The sequence below is a fragment of the Fundulus heteroclitus genome, chromosome 15, assembly GCF_011125445.2.
Source record: "Fundulus heteroclitus isolate FHET01 chromosome 15, MU-UCD_Fhet_4.1, whole genome shotgun sequence".
Classification (NCBI taxonomy): Eukaryota; Metazoa; Chordata; class Actinopteri; order Cyprinodontiformes; family Fundulidae; genus Fundulus; species Fundulus heteroclitus.
The window spans coordinates 2411921-2430455 of NC_046375.1; the positions used below are offsets into that span (position 1 = coordinate 2411921).

Genomic DNA, 18535 nt, shown 5'->3' on the forward strand with positions numbered 1-18535 from the left:
CGCGTTCAAAGGTTGGAGGTCCTGAACCCATCAGCAGCACCGGTATCGGTTCTGTTGGGCAAGGAGGAAAAGGAGAGCGTACTGCCAGAGCCCTACACAGTGAACCTTCAGCAGGCAACTGGCTGGGGCAATGGGTGTTGGATTCCTCCAGATAAATCATAAAATGGCTGTACTGGTATAGCGCTTTATCAAGTCCTATAAGGACCCCAAAGAGCTTCATGTCACTTATCCATTTACACAATGACAGGGGTAAGCTACATTTGTAGCCATAGCTGGTCTGAAGCACACTGACAGAAGCAAAGCTGCCAGTCAATCAGCTCCACTGGACCCTCTCACCACGAGCGAGCAAAGAGAGTGAAGTGTCTTGCCCAAGGAGCAGAGCTTTGAACCGGCACTCCGCCGGTTACAGGGCGAACTCCCCGGCTCCTACTCCATTGTTGTGTGGTGCATGGCAATGCCTGGTCGCATGTGGCAAGAGAATGCAGGCAATTGCTAGAGGACGAAGGCATTGATACCACTGACTGACCTCTACACCCTTCCTTTTGAGATCCAATGTGTTTTTAAAGTGTGAGCAATGTATACGATATCAGTTGTTGTCCATAACAGCAATATTGATAATGTATATCGATATCGGCTTAAGATTTTCCCATCGGTGGAACCCTAGGAGGAAGAAACTCTCGGAAGCTGACCTCTTCTAGGGCTCGAGAGGGAAGCCTCCTCTCAGACGGACCTCCCACCACATTAACACGAACCAACACGTGATTCCTCTCCACTGACAGACTGTCAATGATGATCGGCCTAAGAGAGAAGAAATACATTTCAAACAGGTAACATAGAAATGCGTAAAGGTTTGAGAACACTTGGATAACAAATAGTGTTGCACCGATACCGATACCAGTATCGGACAGGGCCCCGATCCAGCGCTAAAATGGTGGTATCGGTGAGTACCAACAAATAGGCACCAATATTATTTTGATTTGTATGTCACTTGAACGCAGCCTTCTCTCTCCCGACTAGTATTATACATGTTATATAAGTTCATAAAAGTTGCACTATTTTGGCATTTGAGAGCCAAAACTGAGGGTTTAAAAGAGATTATTAATGTAATTGTACTGTCTTACTGTTGCACTACTATTATACATGTTATAATTTCACCAATGTTGCACTATTTTGGCCTTTGAGAGCCAAGAGTTTATTCAACTATTGTCACCCATTCCAGGTAGGCAATAAAAATTTCTACTACCCTAAGTAGTATGCAGTTCTTCATATATACACACACACATTAATTTCAAACAGATGGTATCGGCCAATACTGCACAGCCAGGTATCGGGGCCAAAAAATGGCATCGGCGCAACACTAATAACAAAAAACATTTGCTCAGTACAACAAAAAAAGATATCCAAAGGACAATGTCAAAAAAATACAACATTTAGGTAAAATTACTTTGAAAAGTATCCCTATCCCTCACACCTTTAAAAGTGACAACACTGAAGATATGATGCTATGATAAAAAACAGCTGCCATCAAACATGAGTACAGTCCTAAGTGAATATGTGTCAATATTTTGTGTGGCCCCCATTTTTTTTCCAGCGCCTGTTTGACTCTCTTCTTCCACTCCTCTATGACATCACTGAGCTGCTGTACGTAAGAGACCTTGTTTCCTTTTAGGATGCCTGATAAATGCTAAATAGGTTCTAAATCTGGAGACATGCGTGGCCAGTCCAGTAGCTTTACCCGGAGTTTCTTTAGGCAGTGGTTGTCTTAGGGTTATTTTCTATGTGGTTTTGTATTAAACCAATAGTGACTAGTAGAAGTGGGAGATTGATAACACAAGATTTAACACATCTGCACCCTAACTTGACCTGATAACTTGTGACTAGTCACATGAACACCAGGGAGGGAAAATGGCTAATTGGGCACAATTTGGACACATTCACTTAGGGGTTTACTCACTATTCTTGCCAGCAGTTTATACTTTAAGAGCCATGTGAAGAAATTTTAAATGGGACCGCAAATGTCCACTATTATACAAACTGTATACTGACAAATTTACATTGCATCACAGCGTCATATCTTCAGTGTTGCCCCAGGAAAGCTATATTTACAAAAATGAGAAGGGTGTACTCAATTTTGTGAGATATTGCACCTTTTTTGTAACTATAAAAAGGCAGCAATAGTAATATAGTGTGTATAAATGACAAAATCAACATGATCCAAATGGCATCAAAACTTTCGATTTGTTCCTATACTGCAGTTTATTGGCAACTAGTAATATAAAAGCCTTTCCATAGAGTTTGAAGCCACTAAATTACCAAAACCCCATCATGTCTGCATGAAAGTTGGAAAAACAGAGAAGAATGTTGTTTAAATGTCAGCTAAGGTCAGAAGATTTACAATTACAAGGACTGAAAGACATCAGTTTATAGTTCTAGTACATTTGGACTTAATAAAAAGGACTATCTGGTTTAACAGCTCTCTTTCCAAAGGCCAAAATGCTCGAAATGTTGCATGCCGAAGCTATATTGGAAAAAAAATATGTTTCAAATGTGAATTATTGTGTCATCGATGTTAAAAAGGTCAGAGATAAAATGAGGCAATAGACAGGGAATTACAACTAAAAATGGGTTAACTCAAAGGTTAGTTACTAAAACTCAAAGTCAGGATGACACGGAGCTGGAAAACAGAGAGAGCAGGGTGGAATAAACTGAAAAGCTGATGTCAACCATTATAGCAAAGAAATATAAGAGGAAGAAATAGCAGGAAATGGAAGCACAAATGAGCAGGTCATCATTCTCTAAACCAGAGCGAGCACTCAAACATGACATGTGAGCAGGCTCTTCAGGGCCATCTCCATTTGTAACCAATAGCAATAGCGGCGTCTGCCATTACCAAAACACAAGTGCTCTTCTAGAAACACTTTGGGAAATTGTGTTTTATTTATCCTTCCTTTCATTTCATTTTATTTGGGAGACGTCTAAAGCAACATTTTTTTTTATATTGACTATGACTAAATGTGTAAGTTTTCTATCAAAGATGATGCACAGAGAAGAAAAATCCCACAACAATGAAAATGTGCTAAACTATTGAAGCTTCTGATTGTTGGCTTTTAAAAAAGTCTTTTTATTTCCCACTTTTTGTGCAGCATATATTAGCTTGCTGTAGTCACCGAGTCCAAATCTCAGCGTGAAGTTAACAGGATGGAACAAAGCGTTGAAATGAAGCTTGAAGTAAAACTTTCAGATATTCTGTCACTAACCCTTGAATCTTACCTTCACAGTTTTAAAATTAGCACTAATAACTTTACCAACGTTGGTGTTTATTCACATATGTTGAGTTGCTTTGTGTGTGACAGAGTTCACATTATTTGACTTTATTTCAGTCACACATTTAAACAATTGTGCAATCTGAAATCAGCATTATCTACGATAGGAGAATTTCTTTTTTTTCCCCAGTGTCTTGTCTAGCAATGTGGCAATAAGAATTGATATCTTAATGCCAAATAGAGCTCGACAGATTTTACTTTCACAAGTGGAGCAAACAGCTTTCACCATAATGCTTCGCTTGATTTGTGCATGTAAATAGCTTTATTGTGATTCCTGCAGGAAGAATTTCAAATTATATGGACACTACAATGGGAAAGTAGGGGAGTAAAAGAAAAACAAGAGAAAAAAAAAGAAAGAGAAGAGGTGAAAGAAAGAAGAGATAAAAGGAAGAGAATGATAAAATATAGGAGCATTTCTACTGAACATTCAGCAAAAAAAAAGCAATGCTTTAGTTTACAATAATAAGTCTACAAACACCTGCTAAACTGTTGTGTCTTAGTAGGGTTTCAGGATGTAGGTCTTCACCAAGGCCCGGCTACAATCTGTTAAAACATTGTGATGAATCCAAACTTCAACATTTGGGCAATAATTCCAAAAACAAATGTTTGGCACAAAAACAATAACTGCACGGTGCAGCAGTTAATAGCTCTGTTGTCTTGCACCAAGAAGGTCCTGGGTTTGAATCCTGACCTGGGTTCTGTCCTGCTACTCCGGCTTCTTCCCACAGCCCAAGAACAGGGTTAGGGTTAGTGTGCGTATGTGCATTGTCGTCTGTTCTGTGCGTCTCTGGGACCGTATAGCGAGTGTTGAAGATGATAGGGGGATCCGGGTTCGAATCCAGGTTGTGTCAGGAAAGAAATCGGGCATAACAACTCCCTGAGTCTGTGTGCAGGATGTAATGATTTGCTGTGGCGACTCCCGAATATAGGAGCAGCTGCAAGGGCTCGCTCACAATCATAACATAATTGCCAGTATTCAACAGAGTTATTACTGAAATATTAAACATATTTGAAGTAAAGCAGTTCAGATTTGTCATTTTACTTTAATTTATAGGAGGTAAACTACGAACAGGGATAAATCTGGTTCTTTGTGAACTGAACCTTAAGTAAATCCTACTAATCGGTGAACTTTCTGTACTCTGTGCGTTTCTGGCTTCATACCCCTCTGCGGTGTCTTGGTCAGCGATGTTTTCCCTCTGACTCTGCAGCAGCATGGCGCAGATGTTATATTGGCTCTCCAGCAGCAGGAAGGAGTCCAAGCAGCAGCAGAGCACATTGAGCAGTCTGCAGCAATGCACACAAACGGAAACAAAGACACGAAATTACAGAGAGGACTGGCAGACCCAGATACTGCGGCAGAACAGCACTACAGAGAATTAGAAACTTTAATTTAGTACATACTACACTGCAGGGCAGAAACACACAAGCAAGGACTCCAGCTGGACTTTTATTCTGTCCCCTGGACTTGTGTCTGCAAGTATCGGGTCGGCCAGCACAATTTTGCCACGACAGCTTGTTAAAGCCAATTGAGAGCTTTGTTAAGTGGACGCCGTGGGGAAAACGTTCATGGTTCATTTTCCAGTTGCTGGTAATGACAGCAGGCTCCAACAGGCTGATAAGATCCAGTAACATTTGAAATATTAAAGGGGAGGAAAAGCTGGTGGAGAGCAAAGCAAGCTCTCTGTTTTACACCAACACATTTTGACCTGGTGAGAGAGTGAAATTATGACAAACGTGTAAAATATTCATCGTATCCGCTCCTGTATCCAGCAGACTGATTTGAGCCTTTTATTTCCACCTCGTTCTCTGTAAGCATGTAGGACTGAATGACTCTTTGTTCTCCGTGTCGAGCGTGACCAGAGTGTTTTGTTTCTCATGAGAAACATCCCCGAAACGCAGCGAAGGTTTGGAGGAGAGGTGTTTGGACGGCTGCTTTGACTCCTCTGTGACTGACAGCTCAACTCACTCGTTCTGACACCAGCACATCAAGAGCCACAGAGTTTGACAGCAACTCCTCACACTCTGTTTGAAACAATAAAAAAAAAGCAAGAGACTAAACTACCGCTCTGCATTTGAGCTGCATGCTTGAACACGCTGTCCCATCAGTTTAAACAGTACAAAAGTTTAACATCTTTTCTTTTTTTTTTTTAAAAAGCATGGCGATTACGTAAGACTACTTTTATAAAAACTAGCATATTAGAGTAATTTTCCTTTCCTTTTGTTGGTCAATCAGCCACTTGTAAACATAACATGTAATTTATGTAACTTACATATTTGCAGTTTTCTTTCCCCCTAAAACTTAGACATAAGTTTATAAATAATTGGATTATGGAGTGATGACCTTGTGGTTAGAAAGCAGGACGCTTGTGTCCTGCGAAGGCTGCAAGTTCCCGGGTTCAAATCCCACAGACTGCTGCTCTGGCTAATGAGCAAGACCCTTAGCCCCAGAATGCTCCCTGGGCGACACACAGTGGCAGCCTACTGCTCCCTAAAAAAGTAATGTATGTTGCAATGAACAATAAATATGATTATTATTAAACAACGACTCTAGTTTCAGCTCTGTGGGTGTAATTGAACAGCAGAAAGCAATTTAAACATCATGTAAGTGGTAGGTGTTTTATTATTACTTTCTTAGTTATTGTTATTTATTTTAATGCCGTTTCCTTTTGATTGTCGGGTTTGGATAGCTGACTTGACTAAGTTCTGCACAAGAAATGCTATGCACCCCAACTGAGCGGTGTTTTTATTTCTAAAAACACTGCATTACCTGTGATCACTTAACTCTGTCAATGCTTTTAAAAAGCAACTAAAGACATTCATGTTTAAACAACCCGTTTAGCCTCATTGGTCCCTGGGCTGCTGTGACTGACTGCATGTTGATGTGACACATTTTGAATTTTTATATTACATTGTAGTTTTTAAATTGCTTAAAAGATGTTCTTTTAAATGTTCAAAATTGTATTTTACAGTCACTTTGTGAAGGTTGCCCGAGAAAGGTGCAATCTACTAACTATTGTCATGTGAGAGGTGGAAACGTTTATCACTCAAGGTCGGACAAAATGTTTAACTAAAACTTAGAAGATCTACATGAAACAAAACATCCATTTATTAGAGTTAGAATGGTGTCATTATTGTGAAGCTATAGCTAACATGAACAGATTGTTACGAGCCATTAACACCCCATAATAATCCAGCATGGGCGTAACGGACTGGGGGTACGTGTGAGTAAATCATGTTAAGCTAGTTAACAAGAATACTATTGTTACTTTGTGTTGCATCCCTTGCTAGTTAGTTCATGGTGAAAATAAACACAAACCTCTTTAATTTCTGTGTAGAACTTGTGGAAATTGTGGCTTTCCACATATTTTAAATAAAGCTTTATTGCTTCTACAGAAAGAGGAGAAGCAGGGAGAGCAGAAGCCAGCAGCAACGGAGGATGATGCTGGGTCTTCACAGGTCAGGAGAGGCTATAACTTGCTGAGTGAAATCTATCTGCAAGGAGAAACCCAGCAGTTATCAGGAGAAGGTTTTCACAGATATTTCAGAGTAACTCTCATTCACACTCTAAAATATTTTATTCTGTATTGTAGCAAGTAGCCCAGGGAGAAAGCCATGAGTCAGGGCAAAGACCAGACTGCAGCAGTCAGGGAGAGCCTGCAGACACTGACAGAGCGGGGGATTGATATTATTTGACTTCTGCATTATCTGCATTCTTAAAGGAAGCAGGGATAAATCAGGTCATTTTTATTTTTCTTGATTGATTGGTTATATTTTGTCTAAAATGTGGATTTGTTTAGCGTTTATGCCAATAAATTTAATTATGAGGCTTACAACCCTGTTACCTTGTCTCTCCTATTCCATGTCCTGTGATAAGTATTAATTTGCTTACAGGAATGTTTTTTTTTTAACCAAACATCTCATGTTCAGTGTTTTCATTTGGCGCTTTATGATCCTGCTACTTGTCTTGTAGATGTCAGGTTGGGAGCTAAAACTTTAGATTTGATTAATTCAAGGAACTAAAGCTGGTCGGCCGGTGCTACATCGTTGTTGTTGTTGGTGATTATGTGGTTCCTTAGCCACTGAGGAGAGATGTGAGGGTAATAAATCACTCAATAGGCTTCTGAAAATATGTCCCCCTCACTTCTGAGAGGATGGTTACGTCCTTGTAATCCACCGTCGTCACTGGCTGATAATCAAGCCCATCTTGTCACAGTCAAACAGCAGCAGCTGCTGTCTGAAGCTCACACCCCGGTTCCCTCCACTCTTCATTATTCCAAAAAAAAAAAGGTAAAAAACAAAGCAACTTCAACGTAGTTGAAGATGTTGCGCTTCCTCTCCAGGAAGCTTTTTCAATTCAAAAGGTCTGAAGTAATGATGAGTAACAAGCTTTATACTACTGCCAAACAAAGGCCTTGTAATGGCTTAGATAACATGCAAATTCAACAGAAACAGGTCCACCCCTTAGTAATGGGCGGTCGTTAAAACCATTAAGCCAGCAGATTGGACCGAAACTGGTCCACTCCTCTGTAACGAGGAGTCGTTAGGGTTGTTATTGGCTTGGCTTAAAGGAACAATGTTTTGATCACCCGAATGAGGATGAGAATTGAGGTGATGATTGGCCGGAATCCTATATCTGTGTTGTAAGTTTTTGAGAGTTGGAACCTAAGGCCTCCTCCTCTGTTTAAGGTTGTTTTTTCTCTTTTAACGTAGATGGCTTCCTTCACACTCCTTTTCAAACCATCTGTCTTCTTTGTCCAAAATGTGAACATTTTGGTCCTCAAAAGAGCGTCCTTTGTCCTTTTGGTGTAGGTGGACAGCAGAGTCTTGTCCCGAGGAGGTAGCTCTCCTGTGTTGAGCCATGCTTCTGTGGAGAGGTTGTTTGGTTTCTCCAATATAAAGATCAGAACATTCCTCACTGACTGAACTGCATACACCACTCCACTCATCTTAGGTTTGGGGTTTTTGTCTCTTCATTACATGAGATAAAAACTTTTACCAAAGATTCGAGTCCAAGTCAAGTGTCAAGTCTTTAGGGGACAAGTCTGTCCATTCTGAAGTCTTATTTTTTGTGACTTAAGCACAAGAGTTTAACTCAGATCTGAGTCTCAAACTCGAGCTGCCATCTCTGCCATCATGGTGCTAATTTGTTTTCTTTTAAAGTAAAAGATTTAGCATTTTAATACACTGTGAGGATGTCATAAACTCTTATATTAATTACTAAAATCATAAGGATTTTCACTTTAGTTGGAATGATTTTAGAGCCAGAGATGTTTAAATATTAATTTATTCGTATTCACATTTCAGGGCTTGACCTCAACGTCTGAACTTTCAGTAATTGTTCATTAACTTGACTCCAACAGTTTCCAGCTTTGTGTTCGCTTACATACCGTCCGGTTTCATAAAATCTTTGTTTTACTGTTAAGGTTCATGATAATAGTCAACTATATTATAATATATCAGGCTGGAACTGGTCTAGTTCCCCAACAGTATAAACCGGCTGCGTTTGGAGAAGAATAATAGCAGCATCAAAACAATTGAGACGGAGAATCAGCAGGCTGTGATTTGGCTGCTATGACAGCAAAGAGGCTTTTAGTACAGAGGAAGCTCAGTGGTTTTAGTTCTCATTAGTTTTTATGAACATCAAGAGATTCTGGGGTTTTGCTGTCTTATGTGTTAGCACTTGAGGGATGCTCTCGTTGGCATGAAAGTAAGTGTTGGTTATTAAGCCTGAAATGAGCGCGGTAATTTTAAGATTTGTGATTTGAAGATTATAAACCGCCCAATAACCAAAGATGCGACAGACTGAGTCGAGTAGAGGACTCAATTAGAACAAGAATGTGAAAATAAGCTAAATTGGATTTTGTTTCTTCATGTACAAACGAGCCCTCGATGTTGAATTGGTTGTTTCAAGTGAAAGCTACCTACATTCAACATTTTTATATTAAAAACAATAATTATTGGCCTAAATCAAGCTTTATTAATGCAAAAACTTTTTACTTCTTCATGCATTGTTGCACACAGAAAACTAATTATAAAGAGCATGCACATGTATTTTTAACTTCTACTTTGCATCAATAATCTACAAAATTCAATTATTTGAAGGATTTATAAAGCATTTAATGAGCAGATAAACCCATTTTTTATGTTTGTAAGAGTAAACCATCAGGTTTGGATCAAGAGGCCAAAGACAACGATGGAAATTTCATATTTGGAGAAAATATGTTGCATACATTGCAAAATCTTCTCATGATTACTCCTAAAGGAACTGGAATTCACGAAAAAAAAATATTGGACAGATAAATACTCTTCCCTTTTACTACCAAATAGTGCAAAAGACTTGCAAAACAAACAATCCAACACATAGATTTCCCCCAGTTCCTTTAAAGGAAGCAGACACTCAGGAGGAGAAAAAATAACACTCATTCCAGCAGCAAAACAACCTGAAGCTGTAATCTATTATTCATTATGTGACATACATGATATATGAGCACCTGGGCACGTTACAAGGCCAGGCCTCTCATTCGCCTGTCTACGGTGGGGAGATAATCACAAAAGGTGATAATATATCTGTGTTGGATCTCAGGTGAGGCAAAGTCATTTAAAAGGCTGCACAGACCAGGACCATTAATAAAAGCCAGGAAGGAGTTCACCCTGAAAACCCACAAAGAAAGCTCTTGAGAATAAACCTACAGGTTAGGGAAACAGTATTTTTCTCTAAATGCTGTGCTCTGAATTACAGTATATTGTGCACCTTTCACTGCACTTTATGCCACTGTTTAAATAAGATACAGTGGCCTGCTAAACTAGTCCTGTCCCTAAAGCCTTTCCACATTAAAACCAAACATTTATTGTATTTTGTTGGGATTTTATGTGACAGATCAACACAAAGAAGTAAAAGTAAAAATTATTATATTTTTAAATAAAATAAAAAAACGAATTAAGATAAGATAAGATAGGCTTTATTGATCTCACATTGGAGAAATTCACATGTCACATCGGCTCAGTAATCAGTAATTGTATAAAACATTCAGTCCCCTTTAATGTGATACACCTAAATAAAACTCTGTACAGCTGTTTGCCTGTAGAACTCATCACTAATCAATAAATAGGGCGTATTAGATTTATACTCCCAGGTATAAATCCAGATGTGTTGTGAAAGCCTAACAGGTTTGTCAAAGAACCGTTAGAGAAGAACCAGCATCATTAAGTCCAAGGAATATGGGAGACTGTTGTGGAGAAGTTTAAAACACGATCAGGTAATATGTTATAAAACTATATGTTGAACATCGCCCTGAGCGCTCTCCATCATCTTAAAAAGGATGGCTCAATTGCAAACCTAGCAACATGCGGTCGCCTAGCCAACAGGCTGGGGAAGAAGAGCAATAATGAGAGCAGCACCCAAGTGTGATATGGTAACTCTGGAGGATCTGTGGAGTTTCTAAGGTTTGATGAGTCCTCACCTGCCTCTCTAACGTCTATGGAGTCAATAGAACGTAACATGGGAGGATTATGTTAAAAGCATAGTGACAGAAAGGTTAACTTAGGTTTGTAACATTCTTTTTTCCATTAAAGAGAAGGGGTGCCAACTCCTTGAAAAATAAATAAAGAGACTTTTTGGCCATTGTCTTCCACCCTACTGACAATGATTTTGTTCCCTTTTCTTCTTTGTATTAAATTATATTGTAAACATTTTACTTACACCTTAATTTAGTTGGACACATATTAGATTAGATTAGATTAACTTTATTGTTCCAAAGAAAATTTCATTTGGGTTACAGACTCTGGCTGCTACATAGTCCAAACTATGCGTCACACTGCATTCACACATAAAACACTACTATAAAAATTCCATTATAAGACAATAAATAGATACATAAAGGAGCATGTTACATTATATTCACAATAAAAATTTGAAGGAAGAGAGAAAAAAATAATAATAATGATAATAAATAAATAAAGATGTATAAAAACCGTTATTTAAAAAAAGAAAAATATTTTTGTTTATAAATATGGGTCTGTTCGTTTTTTTTTAAAGGGGCAGTTGGCAAACTTATTCAAATTGGATTTTATGCATTTAAGACAGTTCTGCAGGATTAAAACTTTCAGTTGTTGTAAGATAAACAAATAATAGTAAACATTAATTAGAAAATGCAATTTCTAGTGAGATATAACTTAGGCCATCCCTGGATAAAATGGATAAAACACAGGTGATCACATCAGGTGGAAGATTGTCACTTGTCGTTTTCAAACCTCAGACATTTAGCTTGGAGTGCTCCTGGCTGCTGAAGTGAGCGTAAACACTGTGGTCGGATCAAAAGAGCTCTTAGAGGTCTGCAAAGAGTAGCAGCCTATGACTGTGGAAAGGGATTTATTCAGGTGTCTAAAGATTTAGAAATAAGCCACTCCACTGACCGCCAAATAGTCTACAATTCAATTAATTTCAATTGAAAAGTCCCTTATTATTCCAAAAGGACTAATGAATGTAAATGTTGCAACTCATACCATGCAGGTTTTTTCAGATTGTTGCTGTAGACGCTGATGGTAGAGGGCAGGAAGGATATCCTGTAATGGTCTGTCTTACAGCTCTGGAGAAGCCTCTGACTGCAGACACTTAGTTGTTGTCTGACAGCCTGACGGCCATGATATTCTACGTTTTACGAAGAATGCTTCTTTGCACAATCATCTCCAGGGGTTCGTAAACAGTCCCCAGAACAGATCTTTATCAGCATGGTGAGCAAATAACGAAGCGGACAATACTAGAAACAACTGACAACACGGCCAGTCTGGGCTTCCAAGCAAGACCCTGTGAAAGCAGAATTTAGTACCGTATTTTCCGGACTATAAGTCGCAGTTTGTTTCATAGTTTGGCCGTGGGTGCGACTTATACTCTGGAGTGACTTATGTGTGAAGTTATTACACATTTTTACCGGTATATCATTATACCTGTTATTTTCACACCAAACCACAAGAGGGCGCTCTAGGCCTGTGTTGAATCAGACGTAAGCGACGTAGAAGCGGAAGTGCCGCATCTTCTACCTCCGGAGTTAACGGAGTTATTTGAAAGTGACACCGAGGATGAAGATTTCACTGGATTTTAGTTATTTGGAGTGACACGGGCGCTTTGGTTAACTTCTTTGCATGTTATTTATGCTATAGTTATCTGAATAGCTTTTAATATGTTACGTTAACATACCAGGCACATTCTCAGTTGTGTCATGTAGCGTAAGCTAACCGTACAATTATTCAGCCTGTTGTTGCCTCCGTTCTATTTTTATTTAAAATTACCTTTCAAGATGACACGTCTGTTCTTGATGTTGTATATTATCAAATAAATTTCCCCCAAAAATGCGACTTATACTGCAGTGCGACTTATATATGTTTTTCCTTCTTTATTATGCATTTTATGGCTGGTGCGACTTGTACTCCGGAGCGACTTATAGTCGGGAAAATACGGTACATGGTCTAGGGATGCTCACCATCACAGAATCAACAACAAATGTACCGGTTATCAGAGGGTGGTTGAGAAAAATGTCTATAATAAAGACTGAAAATTAATGTGTGTAACGTCCAGGACCGAGTCAAATACTGATCTCACTGGGACGCTTTGGGGTAACTTGGAAACGGGATGTATCAAACATTTTAAAGCTGTAACTGAGGACTGGGGCCAACTTTCCTCAGACTGATGTCAGAGACTGGTAGATGGGAGTCCCACTAAAGGTATGTAAGAGTTTTCCTTAGCTAGAGTGTACAAGAATTACAGTACGTTCAGAACAGCACTGCTTCTTCACTTCTCTGCCTGGATCCCTACAAAGTCTCTGTGCCTCCTTCCACCTCGTCTATCTTCTCTGGCCTTCAAGCACTCTTCGCTCCTCCAACTATCTGGCCTGTTTCTGCTCTACCTTAAAAAAAACACAAAGAGGCTGAAAACACTTTTTTATCCAATGTTTTTAATGTTGCTTTGTCTTTATTTTTTTTCTTTGTATTTATGACGCTCAACTTTTGTATTTTGTCTGTATTTTAATTTCCTTTTTATTATATTGATTGTTGTAAATAAAAAGTATAAATAATATAGATAAGATGTTTATTGATTTAAATATAAATTTATGTCAAATGAAATGGACCAATATAATGATTAGCTAGAAAAAACATTATGGGCGTCCGTCCGTTCTTTACCTAGTTCTTTTAAAAGGCATTTAAAAGAACTAGGTAATTCTTAAGACGGTCTATTTTTCACGTGACTACCGCAAAATACTTGACTGTAATTGCGGCAGAAAGTATTGGATTGATTCAGGGGAGATGAATGCAAATGAATGATTTTCCATTTATTTCACAGTTATGCACCATTTCATGTTGTTTTATCACATAAATTTATCGCCACCCACCCTGACAAAGAAATACATTGAAGTCTGTGGTTGTAATGTCATTTAATGTGAAAAGCTTTCAAGGATGGTGAAAACGTTTGCAGGCTACTGTACTTTAAGGACAAACAGTTAATAATCATTCTTACATTTTCAAGAATGTATGGAAATAATTTGCAACAATGTTTTGCCGCTCCTGGGGGTTAAAATGTGTACTAAAGGTGGGCTTGGTTTGTTTGTAAAGGAAGAGTTGCTTGGATGGGTTTTTAAAAAAAAAAATGAAAGCTTTACCTGATGAGTCATCTAATGCATTTTAAACAAGAAACAATGAATAAAAGAAGCCTTTTAGTATTGTTCCTATGGAAAAATCAAGTGAATAATATGTGTGACTGTTTGACCAGAACTAGGTTTTAGTTCAGAGGGCTTGTATCTTTGATCTTGGATGGGGTCATAGGGTCATGGAGGCCAAAATTAAGATGAAGGGGTCACTCAGGGTCTTCAATTCAGAACCAGAATCAGCTTTAATCAACAACTTGATTCATTCGACGAGGTGGACTTCAATTCCACTTTGCTCTCAACACATTTTAAGTACAATATACAAAAAAAGATCAATAGAAATGTGTTTCTTGGAAATATGAATATTTACATTAAAAAAGAGAATGACCTGACTCAGTAAACATAAGCATGGTGGTTTGTCTAGATACTCTCACTGCAGAGGTTTTTATTGGTTATCCTCTTTTTTGGCCATGAAAGAAACAATTAGGTTTGTATTAAATCCTATATTCATTAAATGCTAGAATCAGACATCCTTGAAAGTACCATCCAAATAAAAAATAAAAATGCTGCTGTGTAGTTTTATTAGTCTAAATGATGCAGGGGGGAGAGGGGGCGGTATTGACAAGTACAAATTGATTAAAGCAGAGTGTTACAAGGGAGAGCAAACATCACACTGCAGATGTGAAGAAATCTAATTTCCAAAAACAAACTTGCAGCTGAGAAACTTCCTAACTTAACTACTGCTTGCTAACTTCCAACAACCTTCCCTAAAGTATTTATTGATAAAATCGTTCCAACTAGGTTGTTTTTTTCCATGCAGGGACTGTGACAATATCGATAGCTCTCTTAAACCAGCTTCTGTGAGCATTTTACTGAATTTTCTCTTTTCTTCACAGACTTAGATTTTAGGTTTTGAGCAACAATATTCTCGTGATAGATATAAAACAGGTATTTCAAATAATATTTGCCCTGAAATCTAAAATTATTTCTCATCAAACATTTTATTGATTATTGAATAGGTCTTCTGAGCAGATGTTCCTTTACTCATTTAAAGATCAAAATAGACACCACAAGAAAACATGCTATATAGAAAAAGGACAAAAAGTTAATAAAAAACACTAAACTTTAAATGATCATATGCTCTTCCCAAATCTTGCGGGTTGACACAAAAAAATATTATTAAATATAATTATTTAGTCAGTGAGGGGAAATACACCCTGGGAAATAATTGTTTTAAAGAATATAAAAACAGCTGGAGGCATAATTAGTGGTTGCCCCTGGACAATCCCTTTGAATAGATTTAACTGAAACATTTTTTATTTGTTTTTGTTTCAATTTAGAATTTTTCCAGCTTCACTGGGGTAAAACATATGACACAGAAACAAACACGTGTTTTTAGCTTGAATAAAACCCAAATTTATCTTGCCACCATGCAGAGGGAGGGGTTTGATAAGTGAGGATAAAAAAAATGTAAAACCCACTGTGGGAAAACAGCAGGAAATGTTAACCTCATGGAAGTAACAAGCCTCTACACTGCAAAAAAGGATCTAAAAATAAGTAAAATGTTCCTAAAGTTAGTGTATTTATCCTTGATTTGGGCAGATAAATAAGATTATCTGCCAATGAAATGAGTATTTTGACCCCTAAAATAAGATAATTAGACATCCTGCACTTGAAATAAGATGATGGAAATGAATTGTTCCTATTTCAAGTGCAAATCATCTTGTCTACCTGCTCAAATTAGGGACAAATACACAAATTTTAAGAACATTTTACTTATTTCTAGTTCTGTTTTTGCAGTGTATAACAACCATTGTATGCTATGTGAACGCTAACCCTCTGTTAGAAGTAATCCACAAAGTATCCCCTTTTTTGTCCTCGTATTACAGATGTAAAGATGTGGAGTTTCCAAAAAAAACATCACTGGGCTCGTTAAGGGTAAATAGCATAGCGTGCTTTGAGGTGAAGATGCTTTTCAACAGTAAACTCTCCCAGTCGGCTTGATGTGAATCAAACGAGGAGAAATGTCGTCAAAAACAAGAAAAGTATTTTTTTAAGCGCTTATGATTATTGTTTCAAAATCAAACATTTTCACTGTCCCTACTGTTTACAGTTTTTTTTTAATGCTCTATGAAGCACATAGTAAGGATGACTATGTGAAAAAAGCTCCTAATGCTCACAGTTAAGTGCAGTGGAGGACCTGCACTGCAAAAACGGAACTAAAAATAAGTTACATTTTCTTAAAATTAGTGTATCTGTCCTTGATTTGAGCAGGTAAATAAGATGATCTGCCAATAGAATAAGACTTTTGCACTTAAAATAGGAACAATTCATCTCTATGATCTTATTTCAAGTGCAGGATGTCTAATCATCTTAATATAGGGGTCAAAATACTCATTCCATTGGCAGATGAACTTATTTACCTGCTCAAATCAAGGAAAAAAACACTATGTTTAAGAACATTTTGCTTATTTTTAGATCCATTTTTGCAGTGTGTGATGCTGTGGGCCTGTTTTATCCCCACCCAGAAAACTGAAAACTGATCTTCTCTGGATCATTATCATGCACAATAAGATAATGAGCTATAAAATATGGCCAGCAGTGACTCACAGGACACTAAATCAACTTCTTTGAAAGGCCACCTCACTCCCCAGGCTGAAAAAAAAACATGTGGTGTGGTAAAGAACAGAGAGCATGACGGAGGTAAAAACAACAGGAACAATCGTGCCACCAGCTAATTCTTAATAAGGAACAAATGTACTTAAATCAAAGGTGTCAATGAGTATAATTATGCATCTATAATAATTAGTTTGTCTCTAAAGGCTCTTTTTATACATCTTTACCAGACGTGGGAACAAACACATACATCCCACCACTACATCAACACTGTAAACACGGCAGCGTTTGAGTCAGTGATAGTAAGAAGCCTAATCGAGCACATTGAGCGGCACATGGAGAGGCACCGAGTGCAAGTCTGTCAGTTAATGCGTCAGTCTGGGTGGTAAACGAACAGAGCAATTTGTTCCCTTCGCCTGGCTTCTGGATGTTAATAGGAGTGGGCTGACTGACAAGCAGAGACAGAATGAGTCAGCAAGACTCCAAACAAGCCGAGGCTATTGTGATTTAGAAAGCTTTTAAAAGGATACAAAGGAATGCACCGCAGCGACACGAGGCTTTTGCCCATACAAAGTAAAGATCTGGAATTTTATGGCTCTTAAAAATAAACTTGTGGCATAAAAGGAATTCAAAGTGCAGGAAAAACCAGTTGTTGAATCATCTTTGTAAGTGCAGTGGAGATTTTCTTCATTTTAACAAGTCCTCTCACTTGTTAAAAGGAGTGGGTTACCCATAAATACCCACAGAGCCCGGCTTATTACAATCTTATCCGGAAAAAATCCTTTCATCAGCCTTCCAAAGCCGAGTAATCAAAGTATAAGGAACCGTAGAGGGCTGCTAATGCAAGAGACTGTGGGGAGTGCATGTGTGCATCCAGCAGGGGTTAATCCGATATCGTGTGCCCCCCCACCCCACCCCAAGATGTCAAGTTATACGGGGTGAAAAAAAGATCTCCATCTCACCTCAGGCCGAACGTATGCGACTGCTCGTAGTGGAACAGCGAATGGATCTTCGCATCTGAATTCACAGCAATCAGCCTGTCAATCAAATCCTGTGGAGCAAAATAAGAGGCGGCGGGAAGGAATGCAGCGGTTTGAGTGCAAAGTGAAAACAAGAGAGGAAATGTACAATAGACGTAGTACTCAGTAGTACAGAGGGGGGGGGGGGGGGGTTTAATGGAAGGCCTTTGTGCTTTCAGCTCACACCCACAAGTGTGTGGGTGTGAGCTGAAAGCCGCACCAAAGTGCAAAGACGCCCTCAGGTGGTCGGGAACGGGAGTGCATGCGGTGAAAACTGCTCACAGGTATGGAGGTCGGCATTTCTCTCAGGGTGTAGTCGCTCTTGTTAGGCAGGGACTGTCGGCACAGGAGCTCCCACACGGAGGAGGAGGAGGACAGGAGGTTGACCAGCGACAGGAAGGACTGATGAGACAGAAACAAGAATGTAGGTACAAATAACACCACTGGATGAAAGAAAATCCCTCCCACTCCACAGTTTCTAAAATGACGCTGATTATAGTCATTTAAATGTCATTTTTCAAATGTTTTTGCTGGTCAGACGTTGGAATCCACACGTTATCAGCACGACTCTCATAGTAAGTATTGTCTTTTAATTGTTCACAATAGGATCAATACACAAGAAACAACAGCAACAGAATTAAAGAATTAACAGTTAGCCCCACAGATTTTAATTCAATGGAGATATTCAAGGATCTACGAAGTCTCAAGCCCAGATATCATCACTCGTCCCACTATTTCTTAAATGTCCCCCTGGTAAAAGGTGGAGACAGATTGTGAGGTCCTCCTTCATTATTCTACCTTCTCTGTCCCACTGGCGGTAAGAATGACCCTCAGCATGATGCAGCCACCACCATACCAGACAGATTTTAGCTTTTAATGCTTCAACTTCATTCCTACAAAAATACACCTAATTATTCTGACCAATTAGCTCTATCTTTCTCAT

General features: G+C 38.6%; 1 protein-coding gene across 3 annotated transcripts in view; it reads right to left on the bottom strand.

The window, feature by feature from the left end:
• tbc1d32 (TBC1 domain family, member 32) overlaps positions 1-18535 on the bottom strand; it is a 105188-nt gene that overhangs the window by 54259 nt on the left and 32394 nt on the right. For all 3 annotated transcript variants that reach the window (XM_036147200.1, XM_036147199.1, XM_036147198.1), the window contains exons 22-25: positions 17875-17994; positions 17536-17624; positions 4485-4607; positions 690-798 (exon numbers count right to left, since the gene is read on the bottom strand). In XM_036147200.1, the coding sequence (XP_036003093.1) occupies positions 690-798; positions 4485-4607; positions 17536-17624; positions 17875-17994 (441 nt within the window). The remainder of the gene's footprint in view (positions 1-689; positions 799-4484; positions 4608-17535; positions 17625-17874; positions 17995-18535) is intronic.